Source organism: Thunnus maccoyii, chromosome 15 (assembly GCF_910596095.1).
Source record: "Thunnus maccoyii chromosome 15, fThuMac1.1, whole genome shotgun sequence".
Classification (NCBI taxonomy): domain Eukaryota; kingdom Metazoa; phylum Chordata; class Actinopteri; order Scombriformes; family Scombridae; genus Thunnus; species Thunnus maccoyii.
Genome location: NC_056547.1, coordinates 24,425,231 through 24,442,097, shown reverse-complemented (window position 1 = coordinate 24,442,097; position 16,867 = coordinate 24,425,231). Strand labels below are relative to the sequence as shown.

Here is a 16,867-nt window from a genome sequence, read left to right as displayed (position 1 = left end):
CCCATATGGTTTGTTACACAGAACCATCTGAGAAGTTGTCCTTGGAAACTGTTTAGAAAAGGGCAGGGACATTCAAAAAAAAAAAAACTTGACAAGTGATTGGATGAACCATCTGTCTATCACTGTCTGGCAGCTGGATTTGTAACGCTGATTGGTCCAAACCACTGGTGGTTCGTACACAAGCGCATAACTTGAAGCCTGACAAGACGGATTCTTGCATGATCTCACGAATCCAGCTGCCTCGCAAGGTAATATAAAACACAAAAACTGTCAAAACAACAAAGAGAAGATACAGATACAAAAGCATGACTTACAATTTCTCAACAAAGTTGCTTACATGTCTCCTCTGTGCACTTACACGATGTATAGCCAATCACTTGTTTAACATGCATATTTTAAGAGATATTGATGGCTCATTCTAGGTGTGCATATATAGTTCATTTACATATTCATATATATAATTCACCACCTCCAAAGGCTCCTTGTTCTTATTGACAGAATGGATTTGTCTTTGACTGGGTATGACTTTGTGCCTGCTGCTGGAGCTAAATCCCCGAGCTCTCCTTTGTCTCCTCACGAGACAGCATCTAATGAAACATTTAAATATTTATGTGTTGAAACTTGTTTACCTCCCTCTGTCTGGTGTACTGTAGGGTGGATGAGGGGGAAAGCTGACTCTCACTCTGTTCTCTTTGAGCAATGTCCTTTCTCTCTTGTTTCACTCCTTCTCTCACTTATCAGAGTTGGTGAATAAATGAAGGTGAAGACAAAAGAGAGGAGCATTTTCAAAGACCAAGGTCAGACAAATGAAGCCATACATTATTTTTATTATTGTTTTCTGTCACTGCCTCACAATCCACCTTTTCCGTATGAATTAAAAAACAACTGATTGTGGTTCACAGGTTGTTTCTGAAATGAGACGCGAAGATAAAAGTGAAGGAGTGTGCACACACTCGCACATGTATGCATGCCATGTAGTGGTCTTAGATGTTCATTTCCAACACGGTGTCAATGACAAGGCCAAATCAATGCTTAAAATATAAACATCAGTTTGTGTACTCAAGGAAAAGGAAGTGGAAGATTTTTTTCAGGGGTTTCTCATGTCATCGTCTTGGCTGTTGATGAGGAGTCAAAAAGTTGCATGCTGAGGGTGTTTTGCAGCCCAGACGAAACTGAATCACTGCTAAATGATCCAAGAAAAGCACTGATTTTGTCACATGTGACTGACATTACGAGCCTGAGAAGAATGCAAAATACTGCAGTCCTCTCCTCCTTCCTACCATAGCATTTCTATGATGCCCCCTTAGAAAAAAAATCCACATAAAAGCAAAAGCACAAACATTAAGGAAATGCACTCCAAATCCAGAAACACAGCAATTACCACAACAGGTACAAGAGAGTGAACACAAAGATGAGAAAGAATTTGCTCCAATTATTGAAATTCTATGAATACTAAAACACACATAAAAGGAAAAACACACACGAAAATTGCTACAAAACAAACTGATACACTTGAGGTGCTCCAGACCGCTATGGGCGATCATAGAGCTGTTGGTTTAGACTTAGCTGTGGAAAAGACATTGTTGTTTTACTGTAAAATATTCAGAGATGAAAAGAGTAGTAGAACATTTCATATTTGATGAATATGTACAGTAGTAGAATTTAAAACATTTTCATTTTTTTGGACATAGATTGTTGATTTATCTAGAGGTTCAAGTTCCTTCTGGGCTGTCGCCACATGATCTTAATAACAGGACTAAACAAGCACAAAATGAAGCTCCTCAATTTAAATTTTAATAGAATATTGAGTGGAATGTGGATCTAACAAATCCCAGACTGGATGTTAAATCCACAGTCAGTGCACCTGTACAGTAGCCTGTATAAAGCTCAGTAAAATGCAGAGAATACTCACTTTTTTATAATGGATGATGTTACAATGGGTGATTATTTAAAAAAAAAAAGACTATAACCATATGCTTCTGCAGTTTATATTTTCAAATTATTTGTGATGTTTCCCTCAAAATTAAACTGGGCACACACAGTGAGGCATCAGAAGTCTGTCAATCATTTATCTGTCATTTATTAAATGCACATGTGTTCATGCCACACTGACCGTTTCACACTCTTGCAGCTCATGTTGCAACAATCATAACTAAAACTAATTAAAGCGATGGAAAATAGTCATCATTCTTCTCAGCCATTACAGTGGAAAATCAGAATTTGCAAGGATTCTTGGTGCTTTCCTGCCAACAACTGTCAATCAGCAGAATAGTGTGAAACTAGTTGCTTAAAATGGCTAAAATAAGCTAATAAGTCTTCAGAGCACAGCAATGGTCAAAATCTCCACAGGGTACCTTTTAATGTTTGTGTTGTGTTTGTTGTCTGTGTGTGGGTTTGGATTTGCAGCATTTTAAGTTGGAGTATATTTCTCTCAAAGGATAGGTGTCAGATTTTTTTCAAGTCTATCTAAATACAATGTTTTTAAAAGAGATATTGGTTGTTCGCTTTAATTATTACTTCTATTCAAACTTGTTTCGTCTAACTCGGCTGCTAAAGCTGAACTTTTGCACAGAACAAGGACTGTAGATTTTGCCAGAATGTCTTATATTATAGTTTTGCCGAGAAGGAATCTCCTGAGGGCTAGTATAGAGAGGCAGAATGATTACAGAAACCAACTTTCTCAATGAACATATTGCATGTGAGTATTGTACCAAGACACACTTGAAAAAACATACAAAACCTCCCCTCAAAAAAACAAACCTATATATAATGGTTGCGCTTTTACACTTCAAAGTGTTGTTGTATCTTTTGCATTTCTGGATTTTTGGTCTTCTTTGTGTTTGGTCCTTGAGGGCCACCATACTAATGTTGTAATGGATACCCTTTAATATCGCATTAAACAGTTAAATGGCACTTTTACGTTGGCGAGGCTCTATGTATTATTCAATGTCAGCTTGTATACTTGTATGCAAATGTATGTACATGAGATGCTAAAATGCTGCTTGTTATCACTTCCATGTGAAGTGCATGAATTGCTACAAAGTGGACGGGTACATCTGATGGCATAGAATACGTCCAATTTACATCTGCTTTGGTCTTTATGGTCTCTGAAAGCAGAGACTGGATCTGTAGGCAAATGGACTTTTGCGTTATTTTTATTATATTATTCTTTTTACATTATTGTTAGTAATAATGTGCTTACTATATCTTAATTATGATTTAATTCTTTATTTGTATAAATCTAAGATGACTGAAATGAAGTAAAGCTGGTGAGCTAGCAGGTGGACGTCATACAGCTGAAGTTGTTAAAACTCACTGCTCCGTCTTTACTGCCACTCCAGGATCTACCTGTGGGCTTTCTTCATGGTTGACCATATTGAGGTTTATTTCCTGTTTTTGCTTTTGCTGGTTTTAATGAAACGGTAAATAGCTTCATTTACACATTACTGCTTTTATCCAAAACGCTTTACATTGTTTTTCTGCTGCTCACTCACCCATTCACTGACACTCTCATGCACTGATGGTGAGAATTGGCCTTTATAAATGGTAGTGTCATTGAGTCATACAGTGCAATTTACCACAGAGACCACAAGCCACACAGGGTGGTAGCTTGCACCAGCAACCATCGAGAACAATTTGAGGTTTCAGTATCTTGCCTAAAGACACTTCGACATGCAGACAGGGGGAGTCAGGGATCGAACCACCAACCTTCTGATAAGCCACAATTATGTGTATCCACAACATGAATCAGACTCCTCACATCAAAATAAATATATAAATGTTCTTATGAACCTTGAAATATGGTGCCATTCTGTTACTGAGACTAGGTATATGAGCTGCAAACAGAATACAAGTGTCAATCAAGGCTGAAAATGAATGGAACACAGAATTGGCCTTTATTAATGGTAGCTTCCTTGAGGCAGAAAAGCATATTCGTCATACAGTGCAATTTACCGCAGAAACCACAAGCCACTGCAAATGGGTAGAGCTGAAAATGTGCAGTTGATTGGATTTCTGCAGGTAATGAGAGCAACTTGTCAGGAAAGGCATGTGAAAAACAGTGATCCCTATAAACCCCCCAAAACCAATAGAGGAGCCAGCATTGGTGAAGAAGTCAAGGGCAACTGCTTTTTTCTTGATTGTAATTCTTTTAAAAAGGAAATAAAAAATTTTTTTCAGTCTAGCATTCTCTAACATTCATTTACCAGGGCCATAGTGTTGTTTTTCTTATACTGTATATATGTATATGTATGAATGTATAGTTTTCTTTGTATATAAATATATTTGCCTCTTTGTTTTATTGTTTTATTAACCTAAAAAGCACTTTTAATTGCTATTGTATGAAATGGTGCCTGATCTGGCAATAAATCTTTCAGAATAATGAACATGGCAACATTAAGGTGGCAAATAAATTCAAATGTAGGTTAAAGATACGTAAAGACTCTGCATGTAACATAAAGTGTTGAGCAAACTCAATACTTAGTAACACTTGCTTAATTGTTTTTAAGTAACAAGTAGGGAATACTTTTTGAAATTCAGTAACAACATCACTGTTACTAATCCCAGTAGTACTGTTACAACAACATTTTGGGGGTTGGCCTGTTTGCTATTTTACATGATGGGATGGTTGATATCAGTTTAATCTCTGTGAGTTTAGCGAACAGACTGTCCAAGACATGCTAGTTTAGCACAGGAAGTAGAGGTGTGTGGATGCAGATAGTCTCCACTAATATGTGGAATATGAATTCTGGTAACTCCAAAGTTGTCTTAGTTACATGTCTGTTATGTCTTAGCTGGTTTGCTAATGTTAGCCACTGGATAGCCTACATTCAATCACCAGGGCTTTGTTTGACATTGGAGGGTGGAGACCTGCGAGCAGTCACTAAGGGCTAAGCTAGCTGTTGGTAGTCGGTAAATGCGTCCAAACTGAAGGCTAACTGCTTGTTAAACCACAGTACCTCACTTTCCATTTCTACATGTTAAATACAGAAGATGTGACGCATGTGTGGAGTGGGTGGGGTTGTTGTTGGCACACACAGTATGTCAGAGCTGAGAATTGTGAATGAAAGAAATGTAATGAATAATGTAACTAATTACTTTTTCTGGTGAGTAATTAGTAAAATAATGTAATTCCTTTTTTTCAATGAGTAATAAGTAATTGCATTTTTCAAGTAACCTGCCCAACATTGATACATTTTTTGATATGCTGTAGCTTTTCTTCAATAGAGATGCTTTTATAAAGTGTTAATATTAAAAGGTGCTTGACTGTACTTCTATGTAATTTCTGTATTTTTTTTTTTTTTTTCAGAATGTTGTCAGGCCATTTTGGAAAATACAGGAAATTACACACAAACTGAAGCAGATGTAGATGAATCTGAGAGGATACATTGGATGGTATATGTGTAACACATAATGATGATATATGACTGTGTAAGTGGATCTGACGATGAATTTTCTTTGAAGAGACACAGTGAACCTACTGTGTATGTATGTGTGTGTGTGTGTGTGTGTGCATGTGTGTGTGTATATCCTCACACACGGTGAGGCTAATGTGTCCAGACACCTTGCGGGTCCCAAAGTGACTCTTGCAGTAACAGATCAATCAGGGCTGGCTGAGTAGACAAGCTCCCCACGCCTCCATTGTGATACCATTATCTTCCATTTAGGAAGGAAAAGTCATATTGATTCTTGCCATTATGTCACTGCAAATTTGGCTCTATTTTGCTCTTTCCAAGTTCTCTGCTTTCCTGAGAGGCAAAGCTGAAAGCTATGGAACTTAGAAGAGTTTGTACACAAATAAATGGCTAAATGGCTTTAAGTGGCACAAAAATGTTTGAAGGTATAACAACACTGATCATAATATTGAAGATGATACTGTATGTACTGTATGTACAAGGCCACTACCCAGGAACCAGATTTTTTTTCATTGTGTAAAGATAACAGAGCCAGAACATAGCAGGAATGTTGATAAGGATCCTTTACATTTAGTTATTGAAGAGTTGTAAGATTCAAGATGTACTGAGCAGGATATTGTGCAACTGAAAAATAATATATAGTATTTTATCATCAAAAACATAACTCTAACAGCAACTATAACACAAAACTTCACTGGAATTATCGTTATTATTACTGGTATTGTGGTTGTTGTTCATTATAACTGGGTAGCAAGCAAGGGTTGTCCTTTATAGACTTAAACAAATCATATAATAGATTATGCCCAAGTTAATTTTTGATAGTTACAATAACCTGCCACCAATGAGCATTTCATTTTTATGTCTCAATTTATCCAGATTATCTATTTACCAGTATTCTTATATACTATATAATGCAAGCTACAAGCATTTTCCCACCATTATTTATGTCAACAGATTCAAAACTCTGTTTAAAACATGACATCTTTAATGATGCAGCAAACTGATACAGTGACTGAGAGTAAACACCACTGCGGAAACAACGAGAGTGAGGGGGTCTGGACCAGCTTTCACTGTCATTTACTTCTCTCAATGTCTGCAAGTTTATTTTTGATGTTTTGCTGCTGGCCTAAAAATCCCTCTAATAATGACCAGTTGCTGCCAGCTGTTATGGAAGGTGAAGATCCGATATTCTGAGGGGTTATTAGTTATTCTGAAAAGGCAAAATGTTTAAACTTTTGAGACAAACTATCAGTATCATTTTTCCAGTGAAAATCAGACATATGTTTCCAATGCTTACAATGCTTTTGGACAAACTACATTTGTCTAGTGCTAATTGTTACAGATTTATCGGCAATATGCTTAAATCAGCTGATGAAATCGCCCTGCTGATACGGTATATTGGTCGGGCTCTAAAGGCCTCACTGAACGCATTATTGACACACGTTATTCGATGCTCCTGTGGCGCACTGCGGACATCAGATTTGAAATGCCAACACCACAGAACCAACATAGGTTTGTCCTGTTCTTTGTATTTACTGCTGCATGAGTTGGATGCAATAAATGAATGAAAAGGAAAGAAAATACAGAGGAAGAAAACAAAACTAAGAGTGTCTGTAAATCATCTGTTGAGTGTTTGATGGTTATTTATTTGTCCTTTAGAATGTATCTGCCATGAAACAATCAGATAATAACGTTTTATTTCTCTCATTCACTCTACCGCTGCTCACTCTCCTGGCTCAACCACCACCGAGCTCTCTCTCTCTCTCTCTCTCTCTCTCTCTCTCTCTTGCTGGCTTGTGCTCTCAGCTTGCTCGCTCTATCTCTCTTTTTCAGCTGAAGAAAAAACAGCTTTGGTTGCTGGGTCCTCATATGACGTTCCAAAATTGAAACAAGGTCATAGTAGGGGGGGTCAAGGTAGTTTGATACGCCTCATAACCCTTTTGGTGCACGTTTGGCCATTTGAAACAATAGGTGTACTTCAAAACGCATGTGTCAGACGCTGTCAGTGCATTTGGGCCATTAAAGATAAGAAATAAAAAAAAGAAAAAAAGAGAGACAGCCACACAAGCAATGAGATGAATACTCACACTGAGGACCTTTTGACAGAATGTTTCTATTGATTAGCAATTTGTAAACAGCGGCAGTGCTTTTATCAAAATTTACAGTGGCCTCTGCACAGTAGAGTTTGGATTAGCGAAGAATGGAGACTGCAGTTGACCTGGAAAAGTGATGGAGGGCAGCTGTGTTGCCACAGAGGGGGGGTGGAGTAGGAGGATAAAGACGGAACAGAGAGACAAAGGTGGCGTTGAGGTTATACCGTACTTGCAGTACTGTAGGGACAGCGAAAGCCTCTCATAAACTGAAGAATACTGAACACTCCTACTGAAGTACAATGATTACAGTAGTCATTGATTATTAGACAGCCATTGCCAGTGAGTGAACTACAGCTGCTGCTTATTGTTCTCACTGCACAGCCACAAGGACACAACCTGCATACTGCTAACTAACATTACACACATCTTATGGTACTTAATTACAACATTGTAACTGATATGTAATTAATGGCCATAAGATACTGTATTTATAGCTTTGAATAGTGTCATCACAGTAAAGTAGGTGGCTGTGAACAGAGATACTGTATACTGTACTATTTTATATGTGAAATAAAGATGTTATATGTAAAGATTTATCAATTAAATGTTACATTGGTGCATTTACCTTTAGCTGAACAGAGTGCTTTGAAATGTTTTATATTGTGTTTTCTTAGGAAATTCAACATAGAGTTTGTTTTACAGAACAAAAAAAGGATGAGGCCACTGTTATTTTAACATAAGAGTATCATACTAATGGTTATATACATATACAGTATATTTGATGCAGCAATAAAAATAAATTAATGAAATTATTTACCAGCAGACTGTGTTGGTGTGAGTGTGTTGCTACAGGTAGATGGAAATTCAACAGTCAAAATTCAGTTAGGTGCATCTTTGGATTTTTGATCCAATAAAAACTTGTTTTACATAAAACATGTAGCTCAATATTTTCATTTGCATTTGCACAGTAACAGTGCATTCAATCACATGTATCTCTATCTGTTAGAATCTCACAACCAGGTTAAGGTACATACAGTAAATAAATCAAGAGACAGGAGTGATGCAAGTGTTTCTGTGCATGTGCTTCTCTGTCCAAAATGTTTGTACTATATAATAGTTAAAGATGTAAGCAAAGCAGGGAGGGCCAGCAGGGGACGGACTGGTGAACTGGGATGCAGCTCCTGGGCCGAGCAACAGCTGGCGTCACCCCAGCATGTACACAACATGTTTAGCATTGCTAATCACTTTAAATAGTCACATTTGAGAGCCAAACATAGACTAGTTTGATTGTTTGGATGACCTGAGTGCAGCATGGTTCTTACCTTTATGAAGTCATCTTGAGTGGAGGAGTTTTCATTTGAGATCCAGAAAACAACATGCTTTCTATGACTCATCATCATTGTGTAAAAAGTTTTTCGCAAGCATCAAGATTTTGAATATTACCATTCATTTCACATTATTCATGTCTAAACATACTACCTTGAACACCGTTAATTGAAATAATTTCATCTTTATTCTGCTAGAACATTATGCAGCTATAGAGATGTTGGTGGTGAGTCAAATGAATGAATGGGCATATCAGGCAAGTGGGCCCAGCTGTGTACCTGAATGGAAGGTCATGAAAGCAGCTCCATGAATCACCTCAGCAGGGTTAGCCTGCCACAGATCCCCATGATTTATCCCTAGCAGGAGAGACCAGCCATGAGAGGAGGTCAGATGCATATAATATGCAGCCGAGTACGCACATACAGTGTATTCACCTGTATCTGCCTGTGCAGCGGGCACACACAAACGTGAAGCCACGTGCCCTCAAGAATGCCTAACTGCACACACGTGCAAACATACAGACAAACACACACAAATGTGGCTCTCACCCCCAAGGTCATTAGCGGCCCAGCTATCCCCCTTGTTTGCTCATAACCAAGACAAACTGCCAACAAAAGGCTGATAAGCAACACTATCCATCTTTAGGGGCGTTTGGCGGTGCTAGTTGATTTAAATGGGTGCTAAGCAGTTGCAGAGGACAAGGTGGGGGTGAGGTGACTCTAAGCTGAGGACTGGGGAAAAGAAGGTGATAATGCGATTCCGCAGGAATTCCCTTGCATGGTGTCAATTGGATTAGATGCAAAACCAGAACGAAGGGAGCATTATTCGAATTTGCACACTGGATCTGATATTTTTTTACAGTTTCTTTTGACTTCTATAAGCTCTAACCCTGTCTTTTATTATACGGACCAAAAAGTAAGAATGTAAGTTTGGGCATTTTATATACCTATTGATATTTTTCTCTAATTGCTTTAAGGTAATATGTTTCAAAATTACGATTCACACTTTGTTCTCCCACGGATTATACACTAGGTGTACAGTTTTTACAGTAATGCTTTTGTACTTAGTAATTTCCAGATCTAATAAATAAAACAATGTATTAAAAATGCATCAATATGTTTTTTTCTTATGGGTATGTCTTTATGAAGATGCCTATTCACACATCTGGCAGACACTGAGCAACAATGAAAATCATTTATATGGCGTGGTGTTTCTGGCCACCTGACGAATGTAAGTACAATAATAATTCAGTCTCCACCAACTCCTGAGAAAAATATCTGTCTCTTTAGCTAACAAATGCTCTACTGTGCTACTACACCAGCTAGATGCTAACTTTGTCTGTCTACCATATTGTGCTGGCTAGATAGTATACAGCAGGTTTGTCAGAGCTTTCTTTCTTCATAAAAACATTTCCTGCTACAGCTGGAAATGAGTTTGATGAAACAAACAGTAAATGTGCAGGCAGAGAAAAAAACATGAGTGGAATGATGGTAAAACACTCCGTAGAGCTGAGGGGAAATGAGTTGGGTGATAATTCTTTATCACCACAAGCAACACCTTCCACATTACATGTTGTCATTTCACCCACTTTTTTGTACAACAACTTTAAAGCTGTTGCTTTAAAGATAATGAATATCTTGATTCCACTGTTGTGCAACTAAAGCAATAGTTTTATTTGTAATTCTGCAGAAATTCTTTTAAGTAATAATGCACAGTATTTCAGATAAATTATTACTTCACTCTTTTTAAACTATAAAAGTAAACATAAGTGAATGTATGTGAAAATCAGTAACACTAGTCCAAAGAAGTTTGATACAGTAAAACTACAACTCATCGATGCATAGATTTCACACACTATATTCCTGTTGATATTTGGATATTTGACATCCCAATATACCTTTGTTTTGACAAAAACAGGTAGATTTTTCAGGGGATTTCTTTCCTCACTGTCTTCTTAGTGTATGAAGTTTCTTTTTTATTTTTGCAAAACACCATCCGCTGAAGAAGACTACAAGAATGAACATTCACACTCAAATATCAATTGATTTATGCAAATATTTTAATTCAGGTGTAAACAGGTGATGAATCATGTCACTCACAAGCAAAATTGTAGCATTGTCTCCCAAAGATACTATTTACAGAAAACAAATCTGCAACAACGCTCCAAAATAGAAGTGGATTTGAAGGATAGGACAGCTCAGAGCAGCATGTAATGAGCTTTACATATTAATTGGTTAAATCCAGTCACAGTGCATCTGTGCGTTTAACTTCCCCATCAGGTTTCTTCTTGTGGTTCTCACCGTAGCTCAGGACATTTCTCCACTCTATTTTGAAGATTTCCAGTCCGTTTGACACCATGCGGGCATGCAACTAGACAAAATATGCAATATGGGAAAAATATCAAACAGGTAATTAATTTATTTAACTGTCTCCTATGTCACTGCACTGCTTACCTGCTGTAAAACCTGCTGTTGAATCTCCTTGCTGTTCATGTCAGCCACAGACCAAATCTTAATCTTCCATATTGTTTGTTTTGTCACCTCTGTGGCATGAAACACATAACACACAAAAAGTAAAAACATGAGCATTTTACATGCTAATAGAAACATGCAGTGTTTTTATGTATTCACCTTTGAAACAGAAGAAAGGTATCGTCAATTCACTCTTTGCACTTGTCCATTTCCCAGAGTTAGCGGAAAAGGCTCCAAAGAAGTGATTTGACAAGCGCTTATTAGGTTGGTCAGTGTCCCAGTTAGTGAAGGTGGAGGTGCTGTTGTCAGACCAGAAGGCCCAGGGTTCTCTGTAGAGGCCGATCCATGCCGACCCAACCTTTGATAACTTCAAAGTGAGTTGGATGTTGTCATTCTCCTCTTTGTTTCTTATGCTGGCCAGGTCTCCGTGGTGCTCCCTGCAGTAGGCCTGAGCCACCGACCAGATTTGTTTCTTCCTCACTAAGACATAACTTGTGGTACTGTTGGCTTTGAAAAAAATTGAGACAGAAGCGAGTGTTAAAACAGATGCATAATGACAACCATTCTCCTTTATAAATGCAGGATAATTAATGTTTATTCATACCATCATAACAGACGAAAGAACAGGAGCTATTACAGGGTAGATCGTTCAATTGCATTTTTTTATTGAAAGCTACACAGTACTGATTTGCGTCTTTATTGTTTGGTTGGCCTTGAAACCAGGTCGTAAACTCAGCCGCTCTGTCAACATAAAATTCCTTGTCCTCCATTGACCACCTCCAACTATTAATGTCATCATAAAGCCCTATCCATATAGATCCATCACTTTTGCCTCTTTTGTTTGCAAGAGTCAGAAGTCTTTGGTTGTCGTTGTTGTTGTCGATGGTGGCCAGGTCAGTGAACCTCTCTCTGCAGTAAGTCTGAGCATCAGTCCAGCTCTTTTCCAGGTCCACGTAGTGGTATTCTCTGCTGAAGTAGGCGGAGAGAGTGGACAGCCCTGACAAGACATATTAAACAAGAGCTTTTTTATTCTATTTTTATTAGAAATATGGCAGATTTTTAAAAGGGAAACATTTACGTAGTATTAGAATGATTTCAGATTACACAGATCTGAATGCTCATTTATCATGCAACTTAGTCCTACTCACAGGGAAAGGTGAGAGTAAACCTTCAGAACAACTTTCAGGAGATCACATGATTGATCACATCTATGCTCAGAGGAGGAATAGTCAATCAGACATACAAGCAAGTGTCTGTCAATCAAACAGATAAGTTCTTAACCTATAAAAAGGGGAAAATAGTATCACAATGTCAAGTGCAGACAAGATGATTGGAAAGTGATTGCAAACAAAATCACTGCCAGATTTATCCTTGCTTGCAACACTACAGAATGCAAAAAAGAAATGTTGTAACATCCTATCAAAGGTGCATGTGGAGACAACACACATTTGAAAGCAGCAGTAAGCTAAAACTACCCAATTCAGAATGTTGAATGTTGATTCAGATTATGTGTTGTTCATCATGACCAATAATTTATTGTACAGCCACTTCAAAACATGTTTTAGAACAGCTCCCAACCTTTTATCCAGTAATTTGCTAGAAAAAGGGTACAAGTTTTAAAAATAAACCTCATTTTGTGTAGCAGAAATATGTTTTTCTGGTTTGTGCCCTGTCAACCATCTTGAGACTCTGGGTCCTAACCCCCAGGATGGGAACCACTGTCAGATGTGTCTGACTCTGTGCTGCAGCCAGTTCCTGAAAAGCTACTCTTAACCATCCTTTGGAGCTTTTTTTTTTTAAAGTCAAAATAAATTCAATAAATAGCTTAGTAAATAGTGAAGTGACTTTTATCTTTTACTTAAGCCCAAATTTTCACTTTTAACAGTAAATATAGGCCCTGGAATAAAAAAAAAAATCTTTCTCTGGGTAGGTATTTTCTCTAATCATGACTACACATCACATCATCACTTGAACTGAGCCTCAACATCTCAAAATGCCATTTTTATATTCATAGATCTCGTGAGCATGAATCTCTACATTTTGCCTTTTCATTGTATAATTTGTAAAGACAGAGGGGAAAAAATGCAATCACACTTAAGGACCCAAATGACATCAGTATGTCTGAAAGCTGCAGTTATTAACATTGCTGACCTGAGAGCAGTAAGATGACCAGTGTTGCTTCTTCCATTCTTGGCTTCATTCACTGTATAATGGATATAATTACCTTCATTATTAACATCACCATTGCTACTTTGCTACTGTCAAACTTATTATTATCAACCACATAATCATCTTTATCACCATCATTATCCAATATTAGAATTAATTGCCAGTGTTCTATGCGGTGAAGATGTTCACAATGACTAAATATTCTATTAATGCATTATTTCAATTTCTAAATCTCCTCTCAACAAAAAATAACACTACTATTTACTAGACACAAGAGGCAGTTGACTAAAGATTCCCAAAGACATAGCAACTGTAAGTAAAAATGTGTACTTTCAACATAATATCTACATTTAAAAGTTAAAATGGGGAAAATCAAGTGAATGAAACTCACCTGACAGGAGCCTCTGCTCTTCCTCTGACAACACAGTATGTGGAATTGTCTCAGTGATACAGATCATTTATAAGGATCAGCATGTACCTACAGGGCGGGACTAAACAGTCTTCAAAAGTGTAATGAGGTATAAATTAGTGTCAAAAAGGAGGTGGTTTACAAATATCCACAATAACTTTAATTGTTGGATTTTTTAAAAATTTACACCTTCTTCTACACAGTAACGTAAATCATAAATCATAGAATTGGGATGTTAATATAAAAATACAAGAAAATTACAAGTAAATTGGGTATATCTGAAACAAAAAGCAGTTTTTAATTGTCTTTTGGACTTTGAGTATGGCAATGTTAATTTTCTGCATTTAATGGTTTGTTTTGTAATCCACATGTATTTTAATGTGTTTGTCAACCATAGTATATTCAAACTCAGTCTTTTATCAATGCAGCCCAATGCAAAGTGTAGGGAAAACGGAATTAAAGTTTTATTCAAATCCTACAGTAGATGTAATGCAAACAGACACAGGTATCTTGGACCTTTTCAGAGGAACAGTGAAAGTGATGCAGTGAGCAGAAAGCAGGAGAATGTTTTAATAATGAAGTATACTGAGAAAATTTAAAGCACTTCATTCCATTAGAGTCATTACAAACAGGAAGAAAGCCAAAAAGAACGTGAATGGTAATGCTTTAGATTACGGGCCACAATGTACAGGGTAATGATTCCAGTTCCCATGGTATACTAGTACAGTAAATACATACATGTAGGAACAAGGGGACGAGATGTGAATATACTGAATAAGGGGATAATAATCTGGGAATTAAAAAAAGAATCTAAGTATTTTTTAAGCAATGGGTATCTATTCTACAGTGTATGTATGACCTACTGAGCAACAACTTTTTCTTTTTTTCTTCCTCTTATTTTCACATATACTGTAGCGTGATCTTCAAGTTTCAAGTAACCCTGCATTCAGTGGATTTTCATTTTCACCTCGAGTGATCTCCTTTCTCAAAGGAAAAAGAAGGCCACATTTCAGAGAGCTGTCCAAATTCAACTTGTTAGCACAGAGGGTGACATGAAGGCTTTTTCCTTTCACCTTCCGCTCATTTTGGAGCTGACATCAGTTTGGAGTGGCCATCCAAACATAGCTACAGGTGGAAGTGGTGAAATTCTTTCAATATGGAGTAAGATGCCAATCATAACTTTAACAAATTACTGTGCAAAGACAGAAAGATGGGTGCAGACCTGTGGTGTGCCAGTCCTCACAGGTTCAGGGCTTATTACATCCTTCAATAAACATAGTATATTCCAGAGTTGTTCGACCTGTTCATTTTTAATTTTAATGTCTGTTGAACATATTACAGTTGAAAAAAATAAGGGTCTATTGCCAGACAAGTTATTCTGTGCCAATCTATATGCGTATACATATAGTGTATTAAATAAAGATATTACTTAGTGAGACATCTTCCTCTTGGTTCCTTTAATGATGATCTACTCTGTATACAGTACATCTATGTAGTTCTGCCAAACAAACCAGCTCATTTGAATCCTCTGGTTTATGTCTTTCACATTAGTCTCTAACAGAAGAGAAAACAAAAGCACAGGACAAAAGCAGAGTTTGATATGTTTTTAAAGTGTGTAGTTGCAAGGTAGATCAGGTGATGATATAAGATTTAATCTTAGATTAGTCACTACTAATCCACATCGTTAGTCACAGATTAGTCCACTGTCAGCTTCAGTGCACAGCAATACAGAGAAAGTCATTAACATTTTCATTGTACATAAATGATGACATTGTGATAATTGCATCCAAACTGATTACCACAGGCTATATTTTAATGAGAATTTATTACCTCCTGTAATTTATGAACTTACATAAGACACATAGCTTCTGATCATTTTTAAATAACGTGCTAACTATTGTATAATGTATGTGTACAAATATGTAATATTTTAAAGTAACTAAGTAAATCTTACTAAGAGTTTGAGTAAGTTAATAATAGAGTATTTACTGTACTGCAGAGTTATAGAGCTTGCAGGTTTGTTAAACTGTAAACTGTGTTTTTACTGTATATTTGTATTCTTGGTCATGTGAGCCTTGTTGTGTTTGCTTTTATTTCATTAGAAAAAACGTTTTACTGTAAATGGTAGGACTTGCTGCTTAATTTAGCAAGGGATGAACTGAACCTTAGAGAAATGCAAATCATAGGGAAAAAAGAGATAATTCAAATAAGAACACAAATACAAACAAGCATAGGCAACATAGTTAATGAACTAGAGATGAAAGCCAGGGAAAGGTGGCACAGTGTGCCTGTGAACACTCAGTCATACCAGTGTGTGTACACAGTTCTGTGAGTATTGTGTAACATGCTAACATGCAATACAATCATTGTGTTGTTTGTTCAGAGTTGATTGTAACCAATTTATTTTGTACTCTGACAAAGAACTAGAGATCTTAAATATTTTAAGAGCCTCTGGAACTGATAGTGATATTGTACAAGTAGAGTAAAATATTATCTGCATATAAAGAGACTGTATGCTTTGTATTTTCAATAGTGATAGGGGAAACTTCTGGATTTTGTCAAATAATGTGTGCTACAGGTTCTAGTGAAAATAAAGCAGAAGAGAGGTGGCCAGCGTGGTTGTAATACTCATGGACTGTCAACAAGGATGGAGTCTAATAGTCTGTTAGGATGTTTGAACTACTTAACATGAATCATGTCAATCAAAGAAGAACCAAAACCACTTTGTCCTGTTCTTCTATCAGAGGGTTAGTATGGAAACATTTATTTTCAAATTCTTGTCAGCCCTCATACATATCCTCGGTCATGTCTGTAGCAGATGGTTTTATCGATGGGTTACGGTGGGGTCTAAAAGGTCACAGTGCCTTTTCCCAGTTTTTTGTACTAAGCGCTAGTCTTATGTCTGGTCACTTAAAAGTTTCAATATGAATAAGACTGTATTGTTACTTTAATATGTCTTGTTTCAAGCAATAAGTAGCTTTGACC

General features: G+C 37.0%; 1 protein-coding gene across 1 annotated transcript; it reads right to left on the bottom strand.

Annotated features, from left to right (window-relative positions):
* Positions 1–10,959: 10,959 nt before the first annotated feature.
* Positions 10,960–13,993, bottom strand: LOC121913677 (macrophage mannose receptor 1-like). Its single transcript, XM_042436420.1, has 6 exons — positions 13,865–13,993; positions 13,456–13,507; positions 11,909–12,301; positions 11,464–11,811; positions 11,287–11,375; positions 10,960–11,203 (listed from the first exon to the last, which is right to left on the bottom strand). The coding sequence occupies exons 2-6, from the start codon at positions 13,502–13,504 to the stop codon at positions 11,078–11,080; spliced, it is 1,005 nt and encodes a 334-aa protein (XP_042292354.1). The 5' UTR covers positions 13,505–13,507; positions 13,865–13,993; the 3' UTR covers positions 10,960–11,077.
* Positions 13,994–16,867: the final 2,874 nt, after the last annotated feature.

Excerpts from the sequence above, each read along its gene's own strand:
- LOC121913677 (XM_042436420.1), bottom strand. The coding sequence starts at position 13,504 with ATGAAGCCAAGAATGGAAGAAGCAACACTGGTCATCTTACTGCTCTCA. Across the intron at positions 12,302-13,455 it reads GGTCATCTTACTGCTCTCAG|GGCTGTCCACTCTCTCCGCC; the intron begins GTCAGCAATGTT and ends ATGTCTTGTCAG. Across the intron at positions 11,812-11,908 it reads TTCTTTCGTCTGTTATGATG|CCAACAGTACCACAAGTTAT; the intron begins GTATGAATAAAC and ends TTTTTTTCAAAG.